General features: G+C 34.6%; 1 protein-coding gene across 2 annotated transcripts in view; it reads right to left on the bottom strand.

The window, feature by feature from the left end:
* The window catches only part of MMS22L (MMS22 like, DNA repair protein), a 140,664-nt gene that overhangs the window by 24,191 nt on the left and 93,693 nt on the right, over positions 1-22,780 (bottom strand). For both annotated transcript variants that reach the window (XM_008007528.3, XM_008007529.3), the window contains exons 15-20: positions 20,581-20,774; positions 15,977-16,127; positions 13,521-13,672; positions 12,554-12,696; positions 6,860-7,019; positions 1,861-2,030 (exon numbers count right to left, since the gene is read on the bottom strand). In XM_008007528.3, coding sequence (XP_008005719.3) covers positions 1,861-2,030; positions 6,860-7,019; positions 12,554-12,696; positions 13,521-13,672; positions 15,977-16,127; positions 20,581-20,774 — 970 coding nt within the window. The remainder of the gene's footprint in view (positions 1-1,860; positions 2,031-6,859; positions 7,020-12,553; positions 12,697-13,520; positions 13,673-15,976; positions 16,128-20,580; positions 20,775-22,780) is intronic.

Here is a 22,780-nt window from a genome sequence, read left to right on the forward strand (position 1 = left end):
GCTAGTATTACTAAATATTAAATGCTACTAAATATAGATAATCATATAATAACCAACACAGCAATACATTATATTCTAAAAGTTAACTCTTAATTTGGTACTTGGTGACTCACAATGTGTTTTCGTGTTTTCCAAGAGAAATAATTTAAAATGTTTGAAGTCTCCATTTTAGCTGTAAACAGGTATTTACCCAATAAGAAATTCTGAAAGTTTATTTGTAATGAAAAATAGCATACAGCTATTAAAATTGTACCAAATAAACAACTGAAAAAAATCAAACAATGAACCCCCCCAATCCACCCACCACCACCAACTCTGTTTCTTGAATGGTTTAAGGAAAAGTACATTAAATTAGAAGAAAATGAAGTAATAAATGAATATTTTCTGAAAATTCCAAAGAGGAGAGCTGGGTACCATGAAGAAATTAAAGACATAGCTCCAGTTCTGCCAAACAGATAATACACCAAATTTTTAAATTTACCACTTACGAAGCTTATGAGAATTCTTATTAAAATGGACTGTTTGGGTTTAAGAGGACCACATGGAAGAAATATTCCAGACTCTCCTGCTACCCAACACTCCCCTCTAATCATCTCTCCCTCTGTGGGATTGGCGGTTCAGTCTGTGGTGTGGCTGTTTCCCCTTTTTATTATTCTGTTTAGATAACACGCTAAACTTCATTTTAAATGCTATTATGAATAAAAATTAGAGGGAAAATTTAAAACTTCTCAGAAATCTTAAAACTCTGTTACGAAATACATCTTTGAAAAGAGATTGTTATGTAATCAAAATCCATTTTCCCTTTCCTCCTCAGCTTCCCTTGTTGGACCTCAAATTAAGAAGCACTTATCTTCAATATCAGACACTAATGAATAATAAAGTACATCTCCAGCCTCATCCTTTCCTGAATGGCATATGAATATTTCCAACTGCTTACCTCAAACTAAAGCTGCTCAGAAACCAATCCTTACCTTCATCCCGACATCTCCAGGGTTTCCCACGTTAGTGAGTAGAACTACTATCTACGCAGATAGTCACTCTGGAATCCAGGAAGTATTTCACTTCTTTGAGTTCCTCCACAACGCTCACTTAGCAAGTACTCTTAATCACAGCTCCCAAAAGTTTTTGAAATTTGCTGTTATGGGTTTTATTCCCACTGCCTTAGGTCAAAACCTTCTGACAATATGTAGATTATTACAATGAACTCCTCACTACTGCTTTCCAAAGCCTCCATACTAACTATCTTACATATTGCCACCAGAATCATCTTTCTAAAATGTAAATATCATTATGTCACTTCTACTTCTCTGCTAAAAATTCATCAGGTCCCCATGTAAATGATAAAGTCCAAACTTCTTAGGATGGAATATAAACCCCTCCATTACATGGCTCCTGCCATATCAATCTCCAGCCACAACAGAACCATTTGATTTTCCTCAGTGTGCCATATTTTCTTAAAGCTCATGCCCTTGTACATGTTGCTCCCTCTGAAATGAAAAGCCCTCCAACTCCTACCCATTTTGCTCTTTTACCTCTGATGTTCTCTATAGTGTATTCTCTTATATCTCCTCACCCCCTGTCTGACTGATAGATGAGGTCTGAAAAAAAAAAAAAAATACTGAGCACACTACCATAAGTGTCTGTGCTCATCTACCTCCTCTCTCAACTTTAAGCTCCTCTGCTTTTTCATTTTTGTTTCCAAAGCCAAACATAAAAGTAATCTAAAATATGTTCAACAAATGTGCCACACAATCACTTGAGATTATAATGTACGGTTTTTAAATCAGCATTTCGTAAACTATGTTTTTAAGGCAAAGTTTCCATTTTTTTTAAACTTTTAAGCAACCGCACATACTATACCTGGAGATACAAAGGAAGACTTTTCTGAATTGCTGACAACATAGGTGCAGGCAGTTCCTTCTCTTGTTGTAATACTGTATGTGGAAGCAGTAAACAATCTATGATCCGGAATAGTAATTTTTGGGCTTTAGAGGTGGCAAAGATTTGTGCCCATGATTTCACAAGAATTCCTAACAAAGAAGAGAAGTAACAACATGTTGTTGTTATTATCTGACCAGAACATTTTGTCATTTAATTTAAAAATTTGTATTGAAAGCCCATGGGACCAAATTAAAATAGCAAATAGGAAGAAATATATAGTAGAAGTAACAAATACTTATGTCAATTCATGTATTTCACTGAAGAGACAAATTTTTCATAGAGTTCTGGGCCAAGGAAAATATACATTTTCTGAGCAACTGGCATTTAATATATCCACAGGTTAAGTATTCCTAATCTGAAAATATAAAATCTGAAATGCTCCAAAATCCAAAATTTTGTGAGTGCCAACATGATGATCAAAGAACTGTTCATTAGAACATTTCACATTTCACACTGTTGGATTATGGGTGCTCAACTGGTTAAGTATACTGCAAGTATTCCAAAATCCAAAAAAATCTGAACTCCAAAATACTTCCAGTCCCAAGAATTTTATACAAGGGCTATTGAATCTTTTTACACTCACTTACACAGTGGAATATATTTATACGTTATGTGACTACATTGGCTGAATGTTGAAATTATTCAGATTTCCCTTTTTTTGTTTTCCCTCTGAGTTGCTAGGATACCCAGATGCAAATTAACAATCCACCTTTTAAAGAATACTGTAGGATTATGCATTATGGTTTTATATGCATACTAATTTTCCCTGGGCCTCATTATGAAACTTTACATTTATTTTTTGTACCCCTATTTCTTCATATTTTAATCTTACATATAATTTTATAGGTGGCCTCAATTCAGTCTGCAGTAGAAGTACAATTAAATTTAATTGTTAAAATAGGGAAAACAGGATTAGCTATAAGCTAATCACTTAACCTCCACGAACTTCAGTTAACCTCCATGAACTTCAGTTTTTACACCTTTCAATTATTTAATATAAACAAACAAAATTTTAATTCTGAATGAAGAGAAACAGATTTCTTTGCTACTTGAAATATATTATGGCTTCCTTGGTGCTAGAAGTCTGTTAATTGCCACATCTGATGATAATAAAACTTAACAAATGAGCACCCTTTGTTTAATAAAGTAATTAACAGCAGATATATAATTCCCATTAGGATATATTATTGCTATTGAGGTCTTCTTACTGAAAAATGAATTTAAAAACAGATTAAGTGCTTATCCAAAAAGCACAGAGGTACATCTACTGCATAAACTTTTATATTTTATTCCATCTTAGAAAGCAAAAACGATAAAATTCAAAGTCATTTCCATTAAATAAGAAGTTTAAAATTTAAGCTCTGAAAGAAAAAAAAATATGCTTATGGAAGAGTAAGTTAAAGAAAAAAACTCAACCAATTATCACTTCCAAGAACAAACAGCAACATTCATCTTTTGTTATAAAAGAAAGTACAATAATCAATCATAAAGAAACATGTTCACTTAGCAAAGTTTTAAATAATGCTGGTTTGCTCCTCATTTCTTCAGTTGGTGGAAAATTTCAGTATGACAGCAATACAAGAAGAACTTATATTCTAATAACATTAATATACCCATCAGGGAAACTGCTATCATCACTGGCATATGAAATGATTCCTATTACTCTCAGGTGTCATACAGGTATGTTTCACTTTCTAGTTACACTTTTTAGTTACCCTTGGTATAGGTACCACATGGTATAGTTTAGTTACTTGAGAGATAGGGTACAATGTGGTATAGTTTAGTTGCCCGTGGTATAGGACACCAATAAGATAGTTTGATGAGGGTGTGGGGAAGGCAGTCGAAGAGAGACACAAAGTTCACATAACTTTTATTACAGTCTATTGTCACAACTGTTCTATTAATACTATTATTAGTTATTATTGTTAAACTCTTATTGTGCCTTATTTATGAATTAAACCTTATCATAAGTATGTATGTATAGGCAAAAACACAGCATACATAGGATTGGTACTATCTGCGGTTTCAGGCATCCACTAGTGGTATTGAAACATATTCCCCATGAATAAGGGGAAACTACTGTATTTCATTTTCTGCTACGGTTAAAACACTTTGCTGAAGACTTTAAGCTTTAGGAGTTCATATAAGGTAGAGATATTTGTTTTACTGCTTGCTATCAGACGCCTGCTTTTTAGGTTTCAGCAAGGAATATTTGTGTGTGTGTGTGTGTGTGTTATTAAAAATGCAAAATGGAAATATAAAAATATTTTTAAAGTAAAAAACTAGGAAAGGTTTAAATACATACAGTACCTTTGTAAAAACCTAAGTTTTTTTTTTTTTTCTTTTCTTGGCTATAAATATATTATTTATTAACGAATAAAACTGAAAATACAAAAAAATTTAATACGATCTCCCCATTCAATGATAACCACTATACAAGCTCTTGAGTATTTACTTATTTTCTATCCTCTGTATTTTCTACCCTAAGTATTTTGCCTATTTTCTACCCTACGTAACAACTGGGATCACTACAATATATATTTTTAAATCTTTATAGTTAGAAAGTAATTTTGCTCATTTAAGAACATTAAAGGCTGCATACAGTGGCTCACACCTGTAATCCCAGCACTTTGGGAGGCTGAGGCAGGCAGGCTGCTTGAACTCATGAGTTCAAGACCAGCCTTGGCAACATAGTGAGACCCTGTCTGTAGTAAAAATACAAAAATTAGCCAGGCATAGTGGTGCACATCTGCAGTCCCAGCTACTCGGGAGACTGAGGCACGAGAATTGCTTGAACCCAGAGGCAGAGGTTGCAATGAGCTGAGATCACACCACTGCACTCCAGCCTGGGAGACAGAGGGAGACTCTGTCTCAAAAACAACAACAACAAAGAAAAACAAAAAAGAACATTAAAAAACACATTATGTACTATTGCTAGGTTAATAAAGTTATTAAATTCCAGAAATATTTATATAGCATACATACACTATCTCCTACTTTGGAGCTCTTTAATGTATCTCTTACTCTCAATCCAGCGCCTGATACATAGTAAGTGTTCTTTTTCGTTCAAAATACATGATGATGGGAATAAAAGATTCAAAAGATACGGCTACTACAAGTTTGAAATTTGGTGGAGGCATGTCAAGTACACAAATAATAGTAACAAATGGCAAATTATAAATAATATCATGTCATAAGAAAAGGACAGATGAAGTACAACGAGAGAGATGATCAAGTCTACTTGGGAATGTGGGAAAAGTGGGGAAATTTGCGCTTGGCACCGAAGGGTCATGCCTTGAATTTCAATTACAAAGCAAAATGGGGAAGAATGGCCAAAGAGGCAGGGATGATTGAAAGCCTTATACATGGAAACAGAAAAACTATGAGATATGAAGAATGAGAAAAACCAAACAAAATTTACAGAGGAGAGAAGTTGATGGATCCACCCTGCCTTTTCAGAAATAACTGAGCTACAATTAAGATCACAGATGCCTTCTCCTTAATATGAAGGGTGATTTCATCAACAGTTCTGTGCCTTTCACTAGCAGTCTTGCAACCTTGTAAGTGAACAGGAGAGGTGTCCCCAGTTAGGAACTGTCAAGGTAAATAAAGTACAATGTTTCAGTGGTTAACTCCTTCCCTCAAATGGTTATGCTATCCCAATCCCAACATTTTAAAACACCTTGGAGTTCTCCCAAGTTTATACTTTGTTCTCTCTGTTTTATTCTAAACCTTTAACATGAAGAAATCTTTAAGTTACCTATCCTAATTTCTAACAAATAAATGGGCAACATTGTAGCAATATACTCTTCCTAGTCTTTGAAACCTAGACAAAAAGAAAGAATACACATCTGCCATTTAGTCAAAAATCAACAAGGCAGCAAAGCAAAGTCCTCAATTTTTCCTAAGTAGAATTTTGTCCCACGTCTATATCAGATATTTAGCTTGGCAAAAATCTAAATCTGGAAACAGAAAACTTTTGTAGACACTAATAAATTATAAGCATGAATGACAATATACTTATTAATTTGTATTTTACTATTAAACTTATAAATTCTCACATTTTTCTCTAAAATTAAGATGCCTGAATTGCTATAGCTTTTACTATAATTTACATTTTCTATATTTACACATTTTCACATTCGCCTTTATCTTTTACAACAAAGATAAAAGGTTTCAGACAGCCCGAATCAGGCTTATTCATACATTCATAAGATTAAAGGGAACAGATAAAAGGTTTGACCACAGAGAAATAAAGGAAAAAAAAAAAACCAAAAAACTTAAATTCTATATAAAAGTTTCTAATGAAATCTTTCTCATTTACCTTTATCCAATTCCTAGTTTTGGTTAGCACCACAGTTTTAGTAAACAAAGATACGTTAATTACTGACTTTCTAAAGAAAGATAAACTCCATTGTTATAGAACAGGCATAGAAAAAGATTTCTTTTTGAAAAGAGAAGAGTATTGTGAGAAACAAGATTTGAAGCATAAATATTTTTAGTGCTGTATTAAATCCTATCTCCTTCATACAGAGCAGACCATAGAAATAGATGTGATAGTTTTCTGATGTTTTTAATTCTAACAATAGATCAGCATTTTTTAAAAAAAAGATCCATTCTAGTTATTCAGGTATTGAAATGTGACTCATGACAGACTACTGAAAGCAACTGGTGCTAGCATATTTTCTGTATTGATCATAATTTTAATATTAAAACAATCAAAAGTGTTGAAAAGAGATAAAGCAAGACAGAGATTTGAAGGCCAGCATGAATTATTTTAAGCTAAATCACTGTATTTCAGATTACTCTTATGATTGTATGGAGAGTAATGACTTAGCCAATATATACCTATCCATCATGATAGTATAGGCCCAACCTAAGGAAATATTACTAGCAAAATAATGTCAGGAATACATACCCATCATTCCATAAGTCAGCTGCAGCCCTGCACTGAAAACTTTTTTCCCCAAATAAGGCTTAATATATTTTAATACTTCACCAAGGTATTCCAAGGACTTTGTGACCATGGCAGATTTATCAGAAAGTGTCTGGAGATTCCCGTAAGTTATACCAACAGCCTATAAAGAAAAATATCATTTAACTTTCTAAGTTTTATATCATAAAGATTTGGAACATAAATATAATTTTTCTCTCTTTTTCTACACACGCACCCATAGCTCTTTACATTGAAGCCTTCATTTGCAACCTTCCAATAAAGATTCATAGCAATTAAAATACAAGTAAAAAGAATTAAGTCTTGTCTTTTATTATTAGAATAAAGGTTAAAGGAAGAATTTTTTAAAACTCACCAATAACTACTTATAGAAGGGCCACTTAGCAAAATATCAGTGAAAAAAATGTGAAACTTATGTACACATATCTTGTAACTAAATCACATCACGATTTCCAAACAGGTTGGCTCACCATACTTACCAGTAGATTACCAGGAATTCAAAATCCCTAAATTCCCCTACAAGGAAGACCTATAAGTAATGCCAAATTTTTACAAGCAAAACCTCTAAAAAGTTCAGCTTTACGATATGAATTCACTTTTCTTCCTAGAATTTTATGAGCCATCTGATGCCAGCTTAACTTCTCAGAACAACAACAACAAAAAAGGATGGGCAGAGAAGGTAGAGATGGCAAAATGGAGAGTGGTAGAGAGAAATGTGAGGTGAATCAGTAACAGAAAAACAGAGACATGAGAAGAAGAGGAAAGGAAATAAATGAGAGAATAAATTGAGGAAAGGTGAGAACAAGCAAGGGGTGAAAGGTCACAAAAGAATCAAGAGAATACTGGCTAAGGGATGGGTTAGAAAGTTTAAGGAAAGTGGCCGGGTGCGGTGGCTAACGCCTGTAATCCCAGCAGTTTGGGAGGCCGAGGCGGGCAGATCACGAGGTCAGGAGATCGAGACCATCCTGACCAACATGGTGAAACACCGTCTCTAGTAAAAATACAAAAATTAGCTGGGATGGTGGCGTGTGCCTGTAGTCACAGTTACTCGGGAGGCTGAGGCAAAAGAATGGTTTGAACCCGGGAGGTAGAGGTTGCAGTGAACCGAGATCGTGCCACTGTACTCCAGCCTGGAGACAGAGCAAGACTCCATCTCAAAAAAAAAAAAAAAAAAAAGAAAGTTTAAGTAAAGTAGTAAAATTTTCAAACCATTTTTGAGAACTTATAATGAATTCCAATGACCCAAATTGGACCATGAATGGCACCAATAGAAACAGTTCTGTGATTTCTCTTCTGCAGCACTCAGCATGTAAGACAAAGTAGAGATAGGTGGTTGCACTGAACCAAGGTTGAGGGTTTGTAGGTGTGACCAAAAGAAAAAAGATCCAAGATTGTGAGAATGTTGGTAAGAGTAGCGGAAGTAAGGCCCCAACGGGTCTAATTACGGTGAAGTGGGAAGGAAATGAGGCCTTGGGAGAATGTTGTACTAGGATAACAGGGAGGGGAAGGCTACAATGTGGTCATTCATGAGTCGGAAGGACAGGTGATGGTAGCCAATGAGTTTTCAGATGCTCCAAGGATTCCACTGCTCAGGGTTTAGTCACAGAAGTAGGTGGAGGAAGTAGGGCAGAAGTGAAAGACTACTTCTTTCACTGAAAGACTGAAACAGTACTACAGAAGCTTTGAAATGAAAGCTTAATGGAAGTTATCCATGGTGACATTAAAGTTGGACATGTTGACAACAAAACGTGAAATGAAAAAAAGATAAGAAACTCAGTGAACGTAAATGAGTGACTGTGAGATCAGTAGACAAGAACAAGAGATACACATGACGAATCCCTTTCCTCTCTATTTAGCTGTCTGCCCTTTGTTTTCTACACTTCCTTCCCTTGACTAGATGTTCGCAAACTCTTTGGTCTCAGTTCCCTCTTGCACACTTAAAAATTGAGGATCTTGAAGGGCTTTTCATTATTTGGGTTATATCTATCGATATTTATGATACTATAAGATTTTATTCACTAATTCATTGAAAAATAATAATGAACATTACATGTAAGTAACATATTTTAGTAAAAGACTGTTTTCCAGACAAAAAACAAATTTAGTGAGAAAAGTAGTATTTTTTGACATTTTTACAAATCTCTTTTATGTCTGACTTAATAAAAGACAGCTCGATTCTTGTATCTGCTTCTGCATGATTTATTGTGGTATGCTGCAGATGAAGAAAATACAGCTTCAAAAATGTATGTGGCTGGAAGAATAAGAAATATTTTGAAAGATTTTTCACATAACCATGAGAATTCCTCTTTGCTATTATACCAAAACTTGACAAGTGGTATTTCCTACAGATTAGTTGCAACTAAACCATGGAGTCTGAAACCATGTCAATGAACATTTTATACTCTGTTAAATTAAAAGCCATTGGTCAATCTTGTATTTTGAGTGAATCTTTTACATTCATGAATGCTTTTTAAAGCCTGTATTTGTCATTTGGAAAATTGTGGTTCACTGAGTTACACAGCTTCCCAATGTTGACACACTTTATTATTTATATCAGGAAAAAAAATTACACCTGTTAATACCACCACCATTCTCATCACAAAATAAGTATCGGAAAGCTCTCAAGATCACGATGGCAAATACAAGTTTCTCAAAATTCTAATCTTCTTGAAAGCCTGAATTATATTATTAGCAACAAATACTGTCAGTTGTTTGCTTTGAAGTGATAGGCTCACTTCATTCATTTTTTGAGAAAATGTCTGCCAAATAGCCAAGTCTGAATAACCATACTTTGTCAGTTGTTCTTTTAAGATAAAAGCAGTCAGTTCAGCTTGCAACTCAAATAATCACACAAGTGCTTTTCATTTAGACAACCACATTACTTTGGTATGCAGCAAAAGTGCTTTAAGTGCACTTTGCATTGTCATTCACAGAATACTGAAAGTACATGTACTCAAGAGTCAAAACGTAATAAAATAAATAATTTTACTGCTTCATTAAAGATATTCTTAAGTGAAACTGGCTTTTTCTTCTGTAAATGCATGGCAGTATAAACTATAATGAATACAAGGATAATCTTGGGCGACAGTGTTGATTCATGTAAAATATTTTACACTATTTGTGCAAATATTAATACAGTTTTGAGCAGGTGGTATCAGTAATTCCCAAGGGTCTCTGGACTACACTTTTGAATACCAGTGCCTTAGACTTCTCAATATTTCTCTATGCTTAGGCTTAACCTCCCTAGCCTAAAAAACATGCATTTCTCAGTACCTTGATAATAATAACTTAGATGTCATCCTATCATGTCTGTACAGAAAAGAGTTAACATAGCAGACCCAACACTGCCACTCTTAAAATGTTCTGCTTGCAAGGTTGGGTCTTGGCTGGTATTTGGGGTCTTAGATTTTGAAAAGCTTCCTACAATTCCTTGATCCTAAATTGGTCTATGCAAACAATATGGTTTATGCTGAATGCCTGCTTTCCTTCTGGAATTGGAATTCTCTAAGTATGAGGCAAAGAGGGCATATGTGACCAGTCGCCAATAATAACCATGGGCACTGAGTCGCTAAGGAACTTCCCTGGCAGATAGTATTTCACATGTCCTGTCACAATTCCTTGCTGCAAGAATTAAGCATATCCTGTGTCATTTCTTTTCTTTTTTTTTTTTTTTTTTTTGAGACGGAGTCTTGCTCTGTAGCCCGGGCTGGACTGCAGTGGCCGGATCTCAGCTCACTGCAAGCTCCGCCTCCCGGGTTTACGCCATTCTCCTGCCTCAGCCTCCGGAGTAGCTGGGACTACAGGCGCCCGCCACCTCACCCGGCTCGTTTTTTGTATTTTTAGTAGAGACGGGGTTTCACCGTGTTAGCCAGGATGGTCTCGATCTCCTGACCTCGTGATCCACCCGTCTCGGCCTCCCAAAGTGCTGGGATTACAGGCTTGAGCCACCGCGCCCGGCCTCCTGTGTCATTTCACTGGGAAAAGAATCTTGGAAGCTATGCCTGGTTTCTTCAGACTTTTCCTCATGCATCTTTTCCTTTTGCTGATTATGCTTTGTATCCCTCTGTTAATAAGTCATAGCTGTGAATACAACTGTATGCTAAGTCCTGTGAATCACAGAACCTAGGAATAATCTTGGGGAGACCTGATACAACTTAAAAATGAGTAAATTTAAAACTGAATTCCTCACCTACTTCTCTGTCACCCTAAATCATGATGTTCCTATTTCTCCTTAAAGTATCATCACTCTTTTAGTCAAACACAGCATTTATTTCATATCCATTCAGAAATCCCACAACCATTCAATCTTTGATTCCTTCTAAACCTCACTAGTTTTTGGCCAATAGTTCTCTGCACCCTTAATTTACACTACTGTTACTTATTTTCATTAAAAAAATTATTTAACCAAATCATATCTACTTAAAAACTTACAAAGCCTTCACACTCTTCACAGGATAAAATCCAAACTTATTATACCAAAATGCTTTAAATTCTTTACCTACTGATTGATCTGTCAACCAACTGGCATTTAGCATATAATGCCTTGTGTTACTATTTTAGTCTTTGTGTATGTCTTGTATACACAGAGAAGTAAAGGCTATCTGAGATAAAGAACTACTTCTTTTGGTTTTTCAAATCCCTACGAAGTTCTAGCATAATACTATCTAGCATTCAGCAAAAAACCTCATTTTTTTAGTGGTGAAAGAACAATTAATTTGGGCTAGATGAAAACTATCAATGAAGAACTTGATTTCTAGCTCCATTTCTGATCCATTGTAGCTCCTAGTACACCACAGGCGTTTAATTGCAGGTTCAGATCCAATCAACAACTAAATAAGGGTCCAAATGGAATGTGTATTTTACATCTGCATTTACTATTATCAAATATTATTAAAGATTGCATGACATCTCTAATTGTCATACAATTGTATTTTAACTTAACAGAAACCAATGGAAGAATTAACATTTATGAAAAGAGCTTATTGATTTTAATTATTTTCACTGCAGCTAATACCAACCACTCTGTGGGAAAATAAACCAACTTTTACAACTAATAGCTTACAAAAGACACTAATCCAAACACATTAACAACTTCAACTAGGTTTGTAAAACAAACACTGTCACATAGATACATTTCTGTAAAATTAATAATTAAAAATAAAATTTAGAATGGCACGGTTCATTATCGAGACAAAACAAAACAAATGAATTGGATGTTAATGCTCCAACTACACTGTCATATGAAGTGGATGGTGCTTATGCCTACACTGTACACTACAGGGTGATAAACACTAATATGGGAGTATTATGGAATGTTTACAAGGATATTCAGTTCCCAAGCATCTGAAGAATGCGGTTGTCCAGCAACTGTGTCAATATTCCTACAATTTAGATTAGCCTTAGAGTAAAGCTTTTTTGTAGTATTCTTTAGTTTCATTATTCTTCATTAATGTAATTTTTCTGCTGTCCTTAAGTGTGAATTGTACTATACCTTAGATTCACATTTTTCTTCCTCTAGAACTTTTCAATAGCAGGCAATCAATAATATGATTTAACTTATAAGAATTCATTTTATAGAAAAACTTTAAGAACACTTAAGGTTTTTCTGAAAATTAATTGTAATTAATCTGGGCAATTATAATAATAAATGAAAAATACCTCAAAGAATCGAACGAGTGCTTTTTTAGGGTCTTCTGAGATGGATAAATATTCAACTTGGGCCTTTGAGAAAATACTCTTTACTTCTGAGAGTTTAAATAGTAACCTTGTCAGTTTGACCAACTGTTCCATGTACTCTTTTTCTGTTAAAAGACAATAGTATTTGCTATATCAAATTATATAATAACATACTATATACATAAACACACACACAACATATATATAATGTATATATGAGAAGTAATACAGCATTCTTCACTTATGACATGCTTTCTTTTAAAATTCAAATTTCCACACAAGGACTTCAAATTAAATTTCTTTCACTTATGAACATCCTTGCCCCAAAAGTTATTCATGTAACAGCAACTGATATAATAAAATATTAAAGTAAATTTGGAGGATTTTTTCAGGCCAATCTTCCTGAAATTAACAAGTGGCCATAAACAATAGCTTTGGGAAAAGGCATGCCCTACAGACAACAGAACTGCATGGGACATTTTTTAAAAAGTACAAATATCACTCAATGACTAGTTGTAAATCAGAAGAAAGGCAAAATATCTAATATAAAATGGGAGAGAATTATTCATAATTGGGTATTTTTCTTTTTAGGGTGTTCACAGTGTGATATCTGGTTATTAGCTTCAGAGTTCTACTTTTTTCGTGATCAGTTTCTTTAAAAAAATAGTTTGTCACCTGAGGAGCAAATTTCTGTTCTTGGCTTCCAAGGAAACAAGTTCTTTTATCTTTTATAGCAGAGAAGTTTGTCATATATAGTAATAGGAAAATTGAAAAAATAAAAGTAAAAACAAAGAAACAGGCTACAAAAGGAAATGAAGTTCTGCTTGTATTCACACCCAATTATGAATATTTTGTATATTTTCTATTAATTTACATAACAAATGATCTAGATAGTAAATAGCTTTCCACAGATACCTCCATCCTCCCCAAAAAACCTACACTTACTTACCAACTCCCTGTTCAAGATTTTTATCTATGAGCAAATCATCAGGCCCAGAGAGGTTTTTAACATACATTTGCAAAACACAACGAATCCATGATCTTATGGTTAAGGCTTGAAAAGATACATAGCCTGAATGAGAAAGTGCTTCACATAATGTGCTGTAAAAACAAATTGACAAATATTTTTAAAACAAAAACAACAATGTTTCCTGAGTATATAGATTAAGAAGTAAAGAAAAACAGTCTAACATCCCCGCAACTCCTTGGCCTCATTTATTTTTCAGACAAACACAGCAATGTAGACATGCATTGTTGAAAATGAATACTACAAATAAACCCAAAAAGATATTAGACAAATATTCTTGTTTTCATTTTTAATGTTCTAATTTTCAATTTTCCTTTTTCCACTGATGACATATGTGTAGGTTTATGTTAAGGAAGAAGACAAGAAAGAATGTGGCTACCAAGGAAAAAGCAAGGGCTTATTATAACTAGCTAGGTGAGATAATAATGAAGGAAGTGGCGAGTAGAATAAAAATCAGTGGCCATTAGAATAAGTAAACAGAGAAGTAGTCATGAATGTGTATGCTCTCTCAGTATACGGAGAGTTGTTACTAAAAATTACCTTGCAAAATAGCATTTGCCAGATTTAAAAAATAATTATTTCTATGAAGACAATGGGCTGGCTAAACCTGATTTATTTATTTATTTATTTATTTATTTTTTAGATGGAATCTCACTCTGTTGCCCAGGCTGGAGTGCAGTGGCGTGATCTTGGCTCATTGCAAGCTCTGCCTCCTGGGTTCCCGCCATTCTCCTGCCTCAGTCTCCTAAGTAGCTGGGACTACAGGCACCCGCCACCATGCCCGGCTAATTTTTTGTATTTTTAGTAAAGAGAGGGTTTCACCCGTGTTAGCCAGGATGGTCTCGATCTCCTGACCTTGTGATCCACCCGGCTTGGCCTTCTAAGGTGCTGGGATTACAGGCATGAGCCACTGCACCCAGCCACTAAACCTGATTTCTAATCCATTCATTATTCAGGGTAGAGAGGACGGGGATGGTCTTAACCTAAATATAAAATGTTATGTAAAGTCCAAATTTTTAAAAATTCATACAAACTCTAAAAATGTTGTTTTGAAATACTTTGAATATAAGTTGTCATAAAAAAGTAGACAATGAAGAAGAACACAGACTGGTCATTTATAACCTTACAACGTTCCCAAAGGTATATAACACCTCTGCATTTCAGTTTCTTCAAATGTTACTAATACACTAACAATATTATTTTTTCAGTGGAAATTATTTCAAACTATTTCAGCAAAAGTCTTTAATACATAATATAAATGTTCATTACTATTAAAGAATTATCAAACTAGAAGTGACTGTAAAAGTAATCCAACTGACATTAACTCTCTTACTTTACAACAGAAAGCTCAACGATAAAATGTATACTTAATGATACTGTTTACTGAGCTTCCTTAGGAAAAGACTTAGCTCACCAACTACATCTCTCTTCATTTCCACTGACAAAAGCCTGGACAAAAACTACATGAAGATGAGGGAAAATAAAAGAAATATACAGGCCTAAGAGGACTAAGATCTCATAAACCTACACATATGCCATGTGTACACACGGCATATGTGTAGGTTTATGCTAAGGAAGAAGACAGAAAAGAATATGGCTACCAAGGGAAAAGCAAGGGCTTATTATAACTAGCTAGGTGAGATAGTAATGAAGAAAGTGGCAAGTAGAATAAAAATAAAAACCCTAGAAAAAGTAAACAGAGAAGTGGTCATGAACATATGCTCTCTCACTCTACAGGCAGTTGCTACTAAAAAGAGGACTAAGACCTCTTAGGCTTGTATATTTATTTTATTTTCCCTCATCTTGATGTTCTTATTCAAATCTTCCTGATCACTCTACACTATTTCTATTGTAACTTTATTTATTGTATATTTTTTTCAAGTGACATTCCTCAGATCTTTTGTGTAATGTGGTAGGAAATACTTATAGATAAGGAAGACACTGTTCAGGTGAAGTATCTTGTTCATGATTTCATGAGTTAAGACTGAAATCTTTAAAAATCTAGTAGTAAAAAGGAAAGCTATCATTCAAAAACTGTAATAAATACCATTGTCTTACAGATTCAGTAATAATAAATGTGTAATTTCTTTCACAGTGGGATGTGTAGAAAGGTGACTTCAGGATGATGGTAAGGCAGTCTTACAAAAACAGTTTCTTAACAAACAACTTCTTTTTTTTTAAAGCAGGCCACAAAATATAAATTAGTGTTCTTACTATTACTACTGTCGAAAGGCTGATATAACTGAAAGCAAAAACCTGACAAAGTGAGAGTATATGTAGTAGAGATCAGTCCTCATTTTTGAAAATTCTTAGCTTCCTAGGATACTGATCTGTCACAGGTTTGCATTAATGTGTATGCCTGAAAGAAAAGCACGTACCTATTTTGTAGGACATGACTTAAATATCTTGCTACGACTTGAGGGCAGATGATATCATCCCAACCAAAAAGTTGAATAATTGATATAACTGGCTGAGGCTGAAAATCTGATGGAGCTGTGCTTGGCATGTCCATTGCTAGCAAAGTAAAGTCTAGATTTAAAATGAGAGAAACTTAAGGTGAGGAATCTTTAAAAACCATTTCTGACCGACACACCCATGGCCAATTATAACAACAGCTTTTTTTTTTTTTAAAAAAGTACCAAAAAATAAAATGTTCTATTTAGAAATGTAGAGCAAACAAAAAGCTAAAACTGAACAAATTCATGTTGTCATAGAAATTTCTGTAGCATCTTGATCTCCAAGAAAGGCCTAGAAGAATTTATCTCTGCATTATCATTACAGATCTATAATGGCTCCCTCTAATTACAAATTCTATGCCTGAGGTTTCGGCTAATGTGCCTCCACCATTCCAAAGACCTATTTATAAAATATGTCTAGCATCTAGTCTTCCAAGGAAGCAAATTTACTTGTCATCTGCCACAGGTGAACAGTTCTCACCTTACTCTCTTCTATTAAACAGAGATCTCCTACAATCAATGACACTTCACTTCCTTTAGAACCCACAAGGTCTAGGAACTAGAATTCCTTAGTTAACCATGCTAAACAAGTATGTTTTATTTTGTGGTTTTTCTTGGGAACCCATAAACTCATTTTGTACAATATTGTTTGTCAAATACATTATTTATTAAGAACTCCTATGCAGCTCTCTGAAATGGTGGCTGTCTATTCTCCCACTCCCCGTATACCACTTGATCTACCAATAGGGTGAAATTACTCCTTGGTCCACATTGCTGCTTCTAGACTATTCTTCCTTCTTCCTCCCTAAAATTGCTAGCTTTGAATTTCATATCTTCAGGTTGTACCAGTCACTATCTTTGTTGCATTTACCTACTACTTTCTAGTTCACCTCCTCCTCTCATTCTTTGTAGACTGTAGCTCACTACCATGCTCTCCAACAGCACTCCTGCCATAATCTTTTGTGATTACTTTTCTCCAGTGTCATGAACTCTCGATTTCTTGAACAACTCTGATTTAATCAATCTATCTTCCATTCTACGTCAGCCATTCACTCCCATGCTGATACCCAGAGACCTTGGCATTACCAGTAACTACAATCTCTGTAATTTCAATTGTAAATTACCCCAATTTTTGACTCCAAACTAGCTTTCCAACTTTCCTCTTCTCCCCCAACTCCAACAATTCTTTGATTCCATCAGGACCTACAATCCACTGATCCTACAACCGTTTCCTCATCCCTCCTTGTCTCCGTGCCTTCTCTGTCCCTCTTTAGGAAGCTTGATTGCATGGTCCATTATTATACTAATTCATTTATACTACCAACTCTTGCTCCTTTCCTGATATGTGTACTTGCCTGGAAAAATCATCACCTGTTTAACTCAAACTCTTGGCCTTTTCTCCATATGTACCTGCACCTGTACCAGTATTAAATGGCTGGAGAAGAACCATGCTGACTGATACCACTTTACATTTATGACTACAGACTTCAAGTAGGCTCTTAGAATTGGCCAGCATTCCTATGACATTTCCCTAGTCCATTCAGTCTTTTATTCTCTTAAGGTACAATTGCATATCTTCTCTTCACTCTTCATCAACAGCCAGCACCTTCTGCTCCTTCCTCATTTTCAGCTGATGGACTGACTGAATACTTCACAGAGAAACAAGAAACATCAGAAGAGAACTATCACAAGCTGCTACCACATTTAGCCAGTTGCCTTCATCTGGGCTCACTTATTCTGCCTTCTCTTCTTCTACTAGAGATGAACTGAGGCCAAGTTCTCTATAGGATCCCATTTTCTCTTGGCACTAAAACAAAAGTGACTTTGTTTGTACCACGCAATTTTCCTTCACTTTGGAGCATTCCTGTAAGCATTTTAAATATATTGAAATTTCTCCCATGTTATTTAAAAACCATACAAAAACAAATCTTCCTCTTTGACCCCTCTAGCTATTATCCCCATTTTTCTACTTCTCTTAAACAGTGATATTCAAAAAGATTAATCTAAATTTGCAGTCTGCAATTCCTCTTTTCACATTTCCTCTGGCATCATCTTCTATCAGGCCTTTGCCTCTTCACTACATACAAACTGCTCTTTCAGGTCAACCGTGACTTCCCTCTTATTAAATCCAATGACTAATTCTCAGACCTTATCTCACTTGATCCATCTGTAGAAACCGAGCTGTTGATCACTTTCCTCTCCTTGGGCTCCAGGGCACCAGACTTCCCTGGTTTTTCTTAACTTACCTTCATTCCTCTCCAGTCTCCTTTCTTATTTCTCCTGACTCTAACAAATCTGAACAGAGGAATACCCTGAGGCCCAGTCCCCAAACTTTTCTTTTCATCCATACTTACTCTATGGGTGATCTCATCCAGTTTCATGGTTTTAAAGACTTATTCATATGTGGATGCTTTCCAACTTTAAATCTCTAGCTTGGACCTCTTCCTGAACTCTAGGATCATTATCCAAGTGCCTACTTAACATGTCTACTTGGATTTAATGAACATCTTAAAAAAAGGTCCAAAATAAAAATGTTAGTCTTTCCTCATAAAATCTGTTCTTGCCTCAATCTTCCTCATCTCAGCAAATGTCTATAGTTACCCTTAATTCCTCTCTTTATCTATTTGGTTACCGTATCTTACCCACTTAGCAAATTCTGTCAGCTCTACCTTGAAAATACTTTCTTCAGATGGGAAATAAGACCACTTCTCACTACCTCTATTGCCACTACCACTCTAGCCACAGCTGCTCATTTTTGGGTTATTACAATAGTTCCCTAACTGCCTTCCTGCTTCTACCCTTGCCTAGTCTTCCTATAAGTCTAGCCTCAACCTAGCAGCCAGAAGAATCTTACTACTCCTCTGCTCAAAACTTTTCAACAGTTTCCAATCTCTGAGTAAAAGCAAGTCTTTATAACCACTTACAAGGCAGAACACAAACTAGCTCTCCATTACCTCTTGATCCATCTCTTAGTTCTTTTTCCCTTTCTCATTCCACAAGAGCCTTTACTGCTTCCCTATAGTTTATTAAACACACTAGACATGTTCTTGCTTTCACACTTCTGCAAAGCATAGTCTCTCATCTCCTTCAGTTCTTTTCACAAATATTACTTACTTGGGCCTTCCTGACCACTCTATTTAAAATTACAACTGCCTCTGGCCTTCTGTATTCCTATCCTATACTTCCACTCTTTCCCACAGCATTTATCGCCACACATTACACTATTTATTCATTTAGTGGTCTTCCTATGCCCCAACACCAGATTATTAGCTCTATGAGAACAAGTATTCTTGTCCTTCTTCTCCACTAGTACCTCTCCAATGCCTATTAAAGTAGGTACTCAGTAACTTTTTTTAAATGAAGAAAATCATTCTCTCCTAAACTATCAAGTCTTTATTTCAAATCAAAGCCAAAGCCCACATATTTTGCGTTCTATTTATATACCATTTATCTTCAGCATCTTAGACAGCACTGAGTAAACTGATGCATTATTATTTTTGTTGACTGACTGGCAGTTGGGATGATGCATGTACACAAGGTAAGTTATATCATCTATTAATAACTACTTAGATTAAACTGATTTTTATTATCAATATTTATTTTCATAGACATTACAGTAGTTGGAAAACTGTTGTCCTGTCACAATTCTTTAATCTATCATTGTAAAGTCTTAATTATAGAAGTGTTATCAGAATTCAAAATCTTTTCAAATTTAAATCATTCAGTCTTTTACACAGTGCTTTAAGCTCAGTTTTCCTTGCACACACTAGGATAAATGCTGGTTTCCATCTTAGGTTTTTAAAAGCATTATTTAAAAATAAATTAAATACCTTCAAATGAACTTCATTCATTTAAGTACATGGAGTTACCACACGAATCACTGTCTATTTCAATACTTCTTAACATACTTTGAGCAAAATACCCCCTTGAGAAGACAATGGTCTCTTCTTAGAAATGGCATATATGCACATATATTCAAATTCTTGCCTATAATTTCACGAGATCCAGAGTCCCCTAAAGCCTAAGGACATGTCTTTAGGTTAATAATCAAATTAAGTAAAAATTACAACTTAAAGTAGAATCTAGTAGAGGTCAAAACAATATTCAATGTCATTCTGATCTCATCCTCTTGGGGTTGAAGTTGTATTTATTTTATATTCTTTTGCTCTTTTCACAAATTAACTTCATCTTATACCTATATACCTGCTCATACAATTCGAAAATAAACTACTTGAATCACACATAATCAATTGCTAGTTTACCTTCCAAAATATTACATGTATAAGAAAAGCTTATGTACATTCAATATTTTCAGGATAGAAAATTATCTTATTTTTAGCAAATCATCATTTAATTTTTAGTAATAAGCAATCCAAAATATCCCAATTTTTTAATATGTAATTAGTTTCATCTTTCTGGCTGACAAAATGTTTGCTATACAAGAGTTTGTTACTAAGAAAATAAACGAAAATACTGACAAAGAGTCTGCAAAAAGAGAAATTAGCAAATTAAAAATTAATGCTGACCTGCAGCTGCATCCGCAAGTTGTGAGAAAGGCACTACCTGTGACATTCTCTGACTCTTCAAAAATGAAAAGAAATGTCTCCACAGTGCACTGGCAACTGCAGCAAGGTGGCGCTCTTTAGCTGATAATGAAGACTGTACAAACAGGTCCACATTGTCCCTTTGAAGTTCCTGACACAATTGTTGATGCATACTCCTAAAAAGAAATAAAAATACAGCTAACATGCTTAACAAATGCTTACAAAAATCTTCTTAAAGTACATTTTGAGCTTTCTCAATTTATAACATATGAGAACCATTTTATATAATTAAAACCTTTATGCCAAGACATCATGCATTTCTGGTTGTTTGATGGATGAATGATGGCATATTAAGCATCATAAAGTTAATGTTAATTACTAATGTCAACCATTAATTATATGCTTTTTAATATGTCAGATCCAAATGAGAAAGAGGCAGCTTCAGAGTGAAGGTCTGCATTTTGCAACTCACACATGACAAATGATTTTTACTTAAAATCTAGACATGAAAACAACTTTTTAAACCATTTTCTCCTGAGGGCTTTAGAACATGGATGTACCAAGAGGAAGTTAAGAATATCTGGCTTATGTGTGGTATTTTAAATTAAAATACTTTCCTTGTTTAGAAGACATAGGCCTTGTGTAGTAGACAAAACCATGCTAGATACAATCTTAGTACTTTGGTCCCAAAAGATTCATAATCATTCTCACTTGGTAGGCAATATACAATAACAAGTTACTCTTCATAAAATAATAAAACATAATTTGATACTGCCTCAAATTTTGTCTCATCATTTGCTCACCTTTTCTGATTAATTCAACTGAAAATTTAGATATCTCTAGACCTTAATAGAAACTTGTGCAGGAAACTGAGGTTACCAAAGAGAGGGAAATAAGAGATCTTCTTAGTGATGTGAAATAGAAGGTATTTATGTTGTGCACCCACTGATAATATGATTGTTTAAAACTAAATGTACAACCATGCTATTATTCCTGTTTCTGTTTATATTACTGCCAGATCAACTGAATAGACATAAATGCATGGATATCATCCTTATATCTGCTTTTTTTTTTTCTTTCCCCAATTATACAGAAAGCAGCAAAAAACAACCAGTGGAAATGATGGAGAAGAATTCCTTTAACAGAGATAGCATTCCACTAAGAAAAATAAGTACTTTAAAAAAGATGTTTGATGTTTTTAAACAGTTTAGGGGAAGTGGATACATGAAAGAACTATACAAAACATAGAACTAGCACATGTATCTAAAGCAATTCCACAAAAAGATCAAGCTGGTTATAAGACCACATCTTAGAACATTTCACATAACTACCCAAGACTGAGTAAAAATTCTAAGTATAAATTGTATAACATTAGAGCCTTCAGCCTCTTTACACTGGAATTCCTGGATAATTATGTGATGTTACTTAATACTACCTGAAATATTGAAAAAACAAGTGCATGAATGGCTGGGGAAAGAGTATACAGTAAGCAATTCTCATAAAAGCTAACCAAATATCTGCTATGTCCTCTCTGTAAAAACTTGCCTGAGACGCTTTCAACTTGAACTAGTGGCTAGAGAACCATTTCAGTTCCTTTATCTTAGAGTGAGATAAGTAACACACCACTAAAATCCATCTGGCAACTAACTCAACTGCCTACATCAACACAGCAAAGTTCAGAGCACATTTCTACACAGTGGAATCCGTGTAAAATAATACCACCATTTTTACAACCCTTTATAGCTTTTTCAAAGTATACTGGTTCCAAAAGACAATAAATATCTTATGGTACTTGAGCAGGATGGATTTTGCTCACCATTTCTAAAAAAGCCATTTTATTTACTAACTAAAACCTATTCCCTAGGAAGGAGTAACATTTCTGATTGACCTCTATGTATGTGCTAGAAATTCCTTAAATTAATTAAATTCTTTTAAAATCTGAACAACTCTATGAGATAGGTATCATTAATCTTCTTTATAGATGATGAAGCTAACAGTAGGAAAGCTAAATATGCCCAATGGCCACAAGGCTACAAAGGGCTAGCCCCATCATCTGAACTTAAAACTGACTCTGAAGCCCACTTTTCTTTTACACACTAAGACATGCACCCTTATGCACCTACACACACACACGTTTTAAGAGAATTAAACATTGTTGATTATCTTCTCTTTTGACTTAGGT

The sequence above is a fragment of the Chlorocebus sabaeus genome, chromosome 13, assembly GCF_047675955.1.
Source record: "Chlorocebus sabaeus isolate Y175 chromosome 13, mChlSab1.0.hap1, whole genome shotgun sequence".
Classification (NCBI taxonomy): Eukaryota; Metazoa; Chordata; class Mammalia; order Primates; family Cercopithecidae; genus Chlorocebus; species Chlorocebus sabaeus.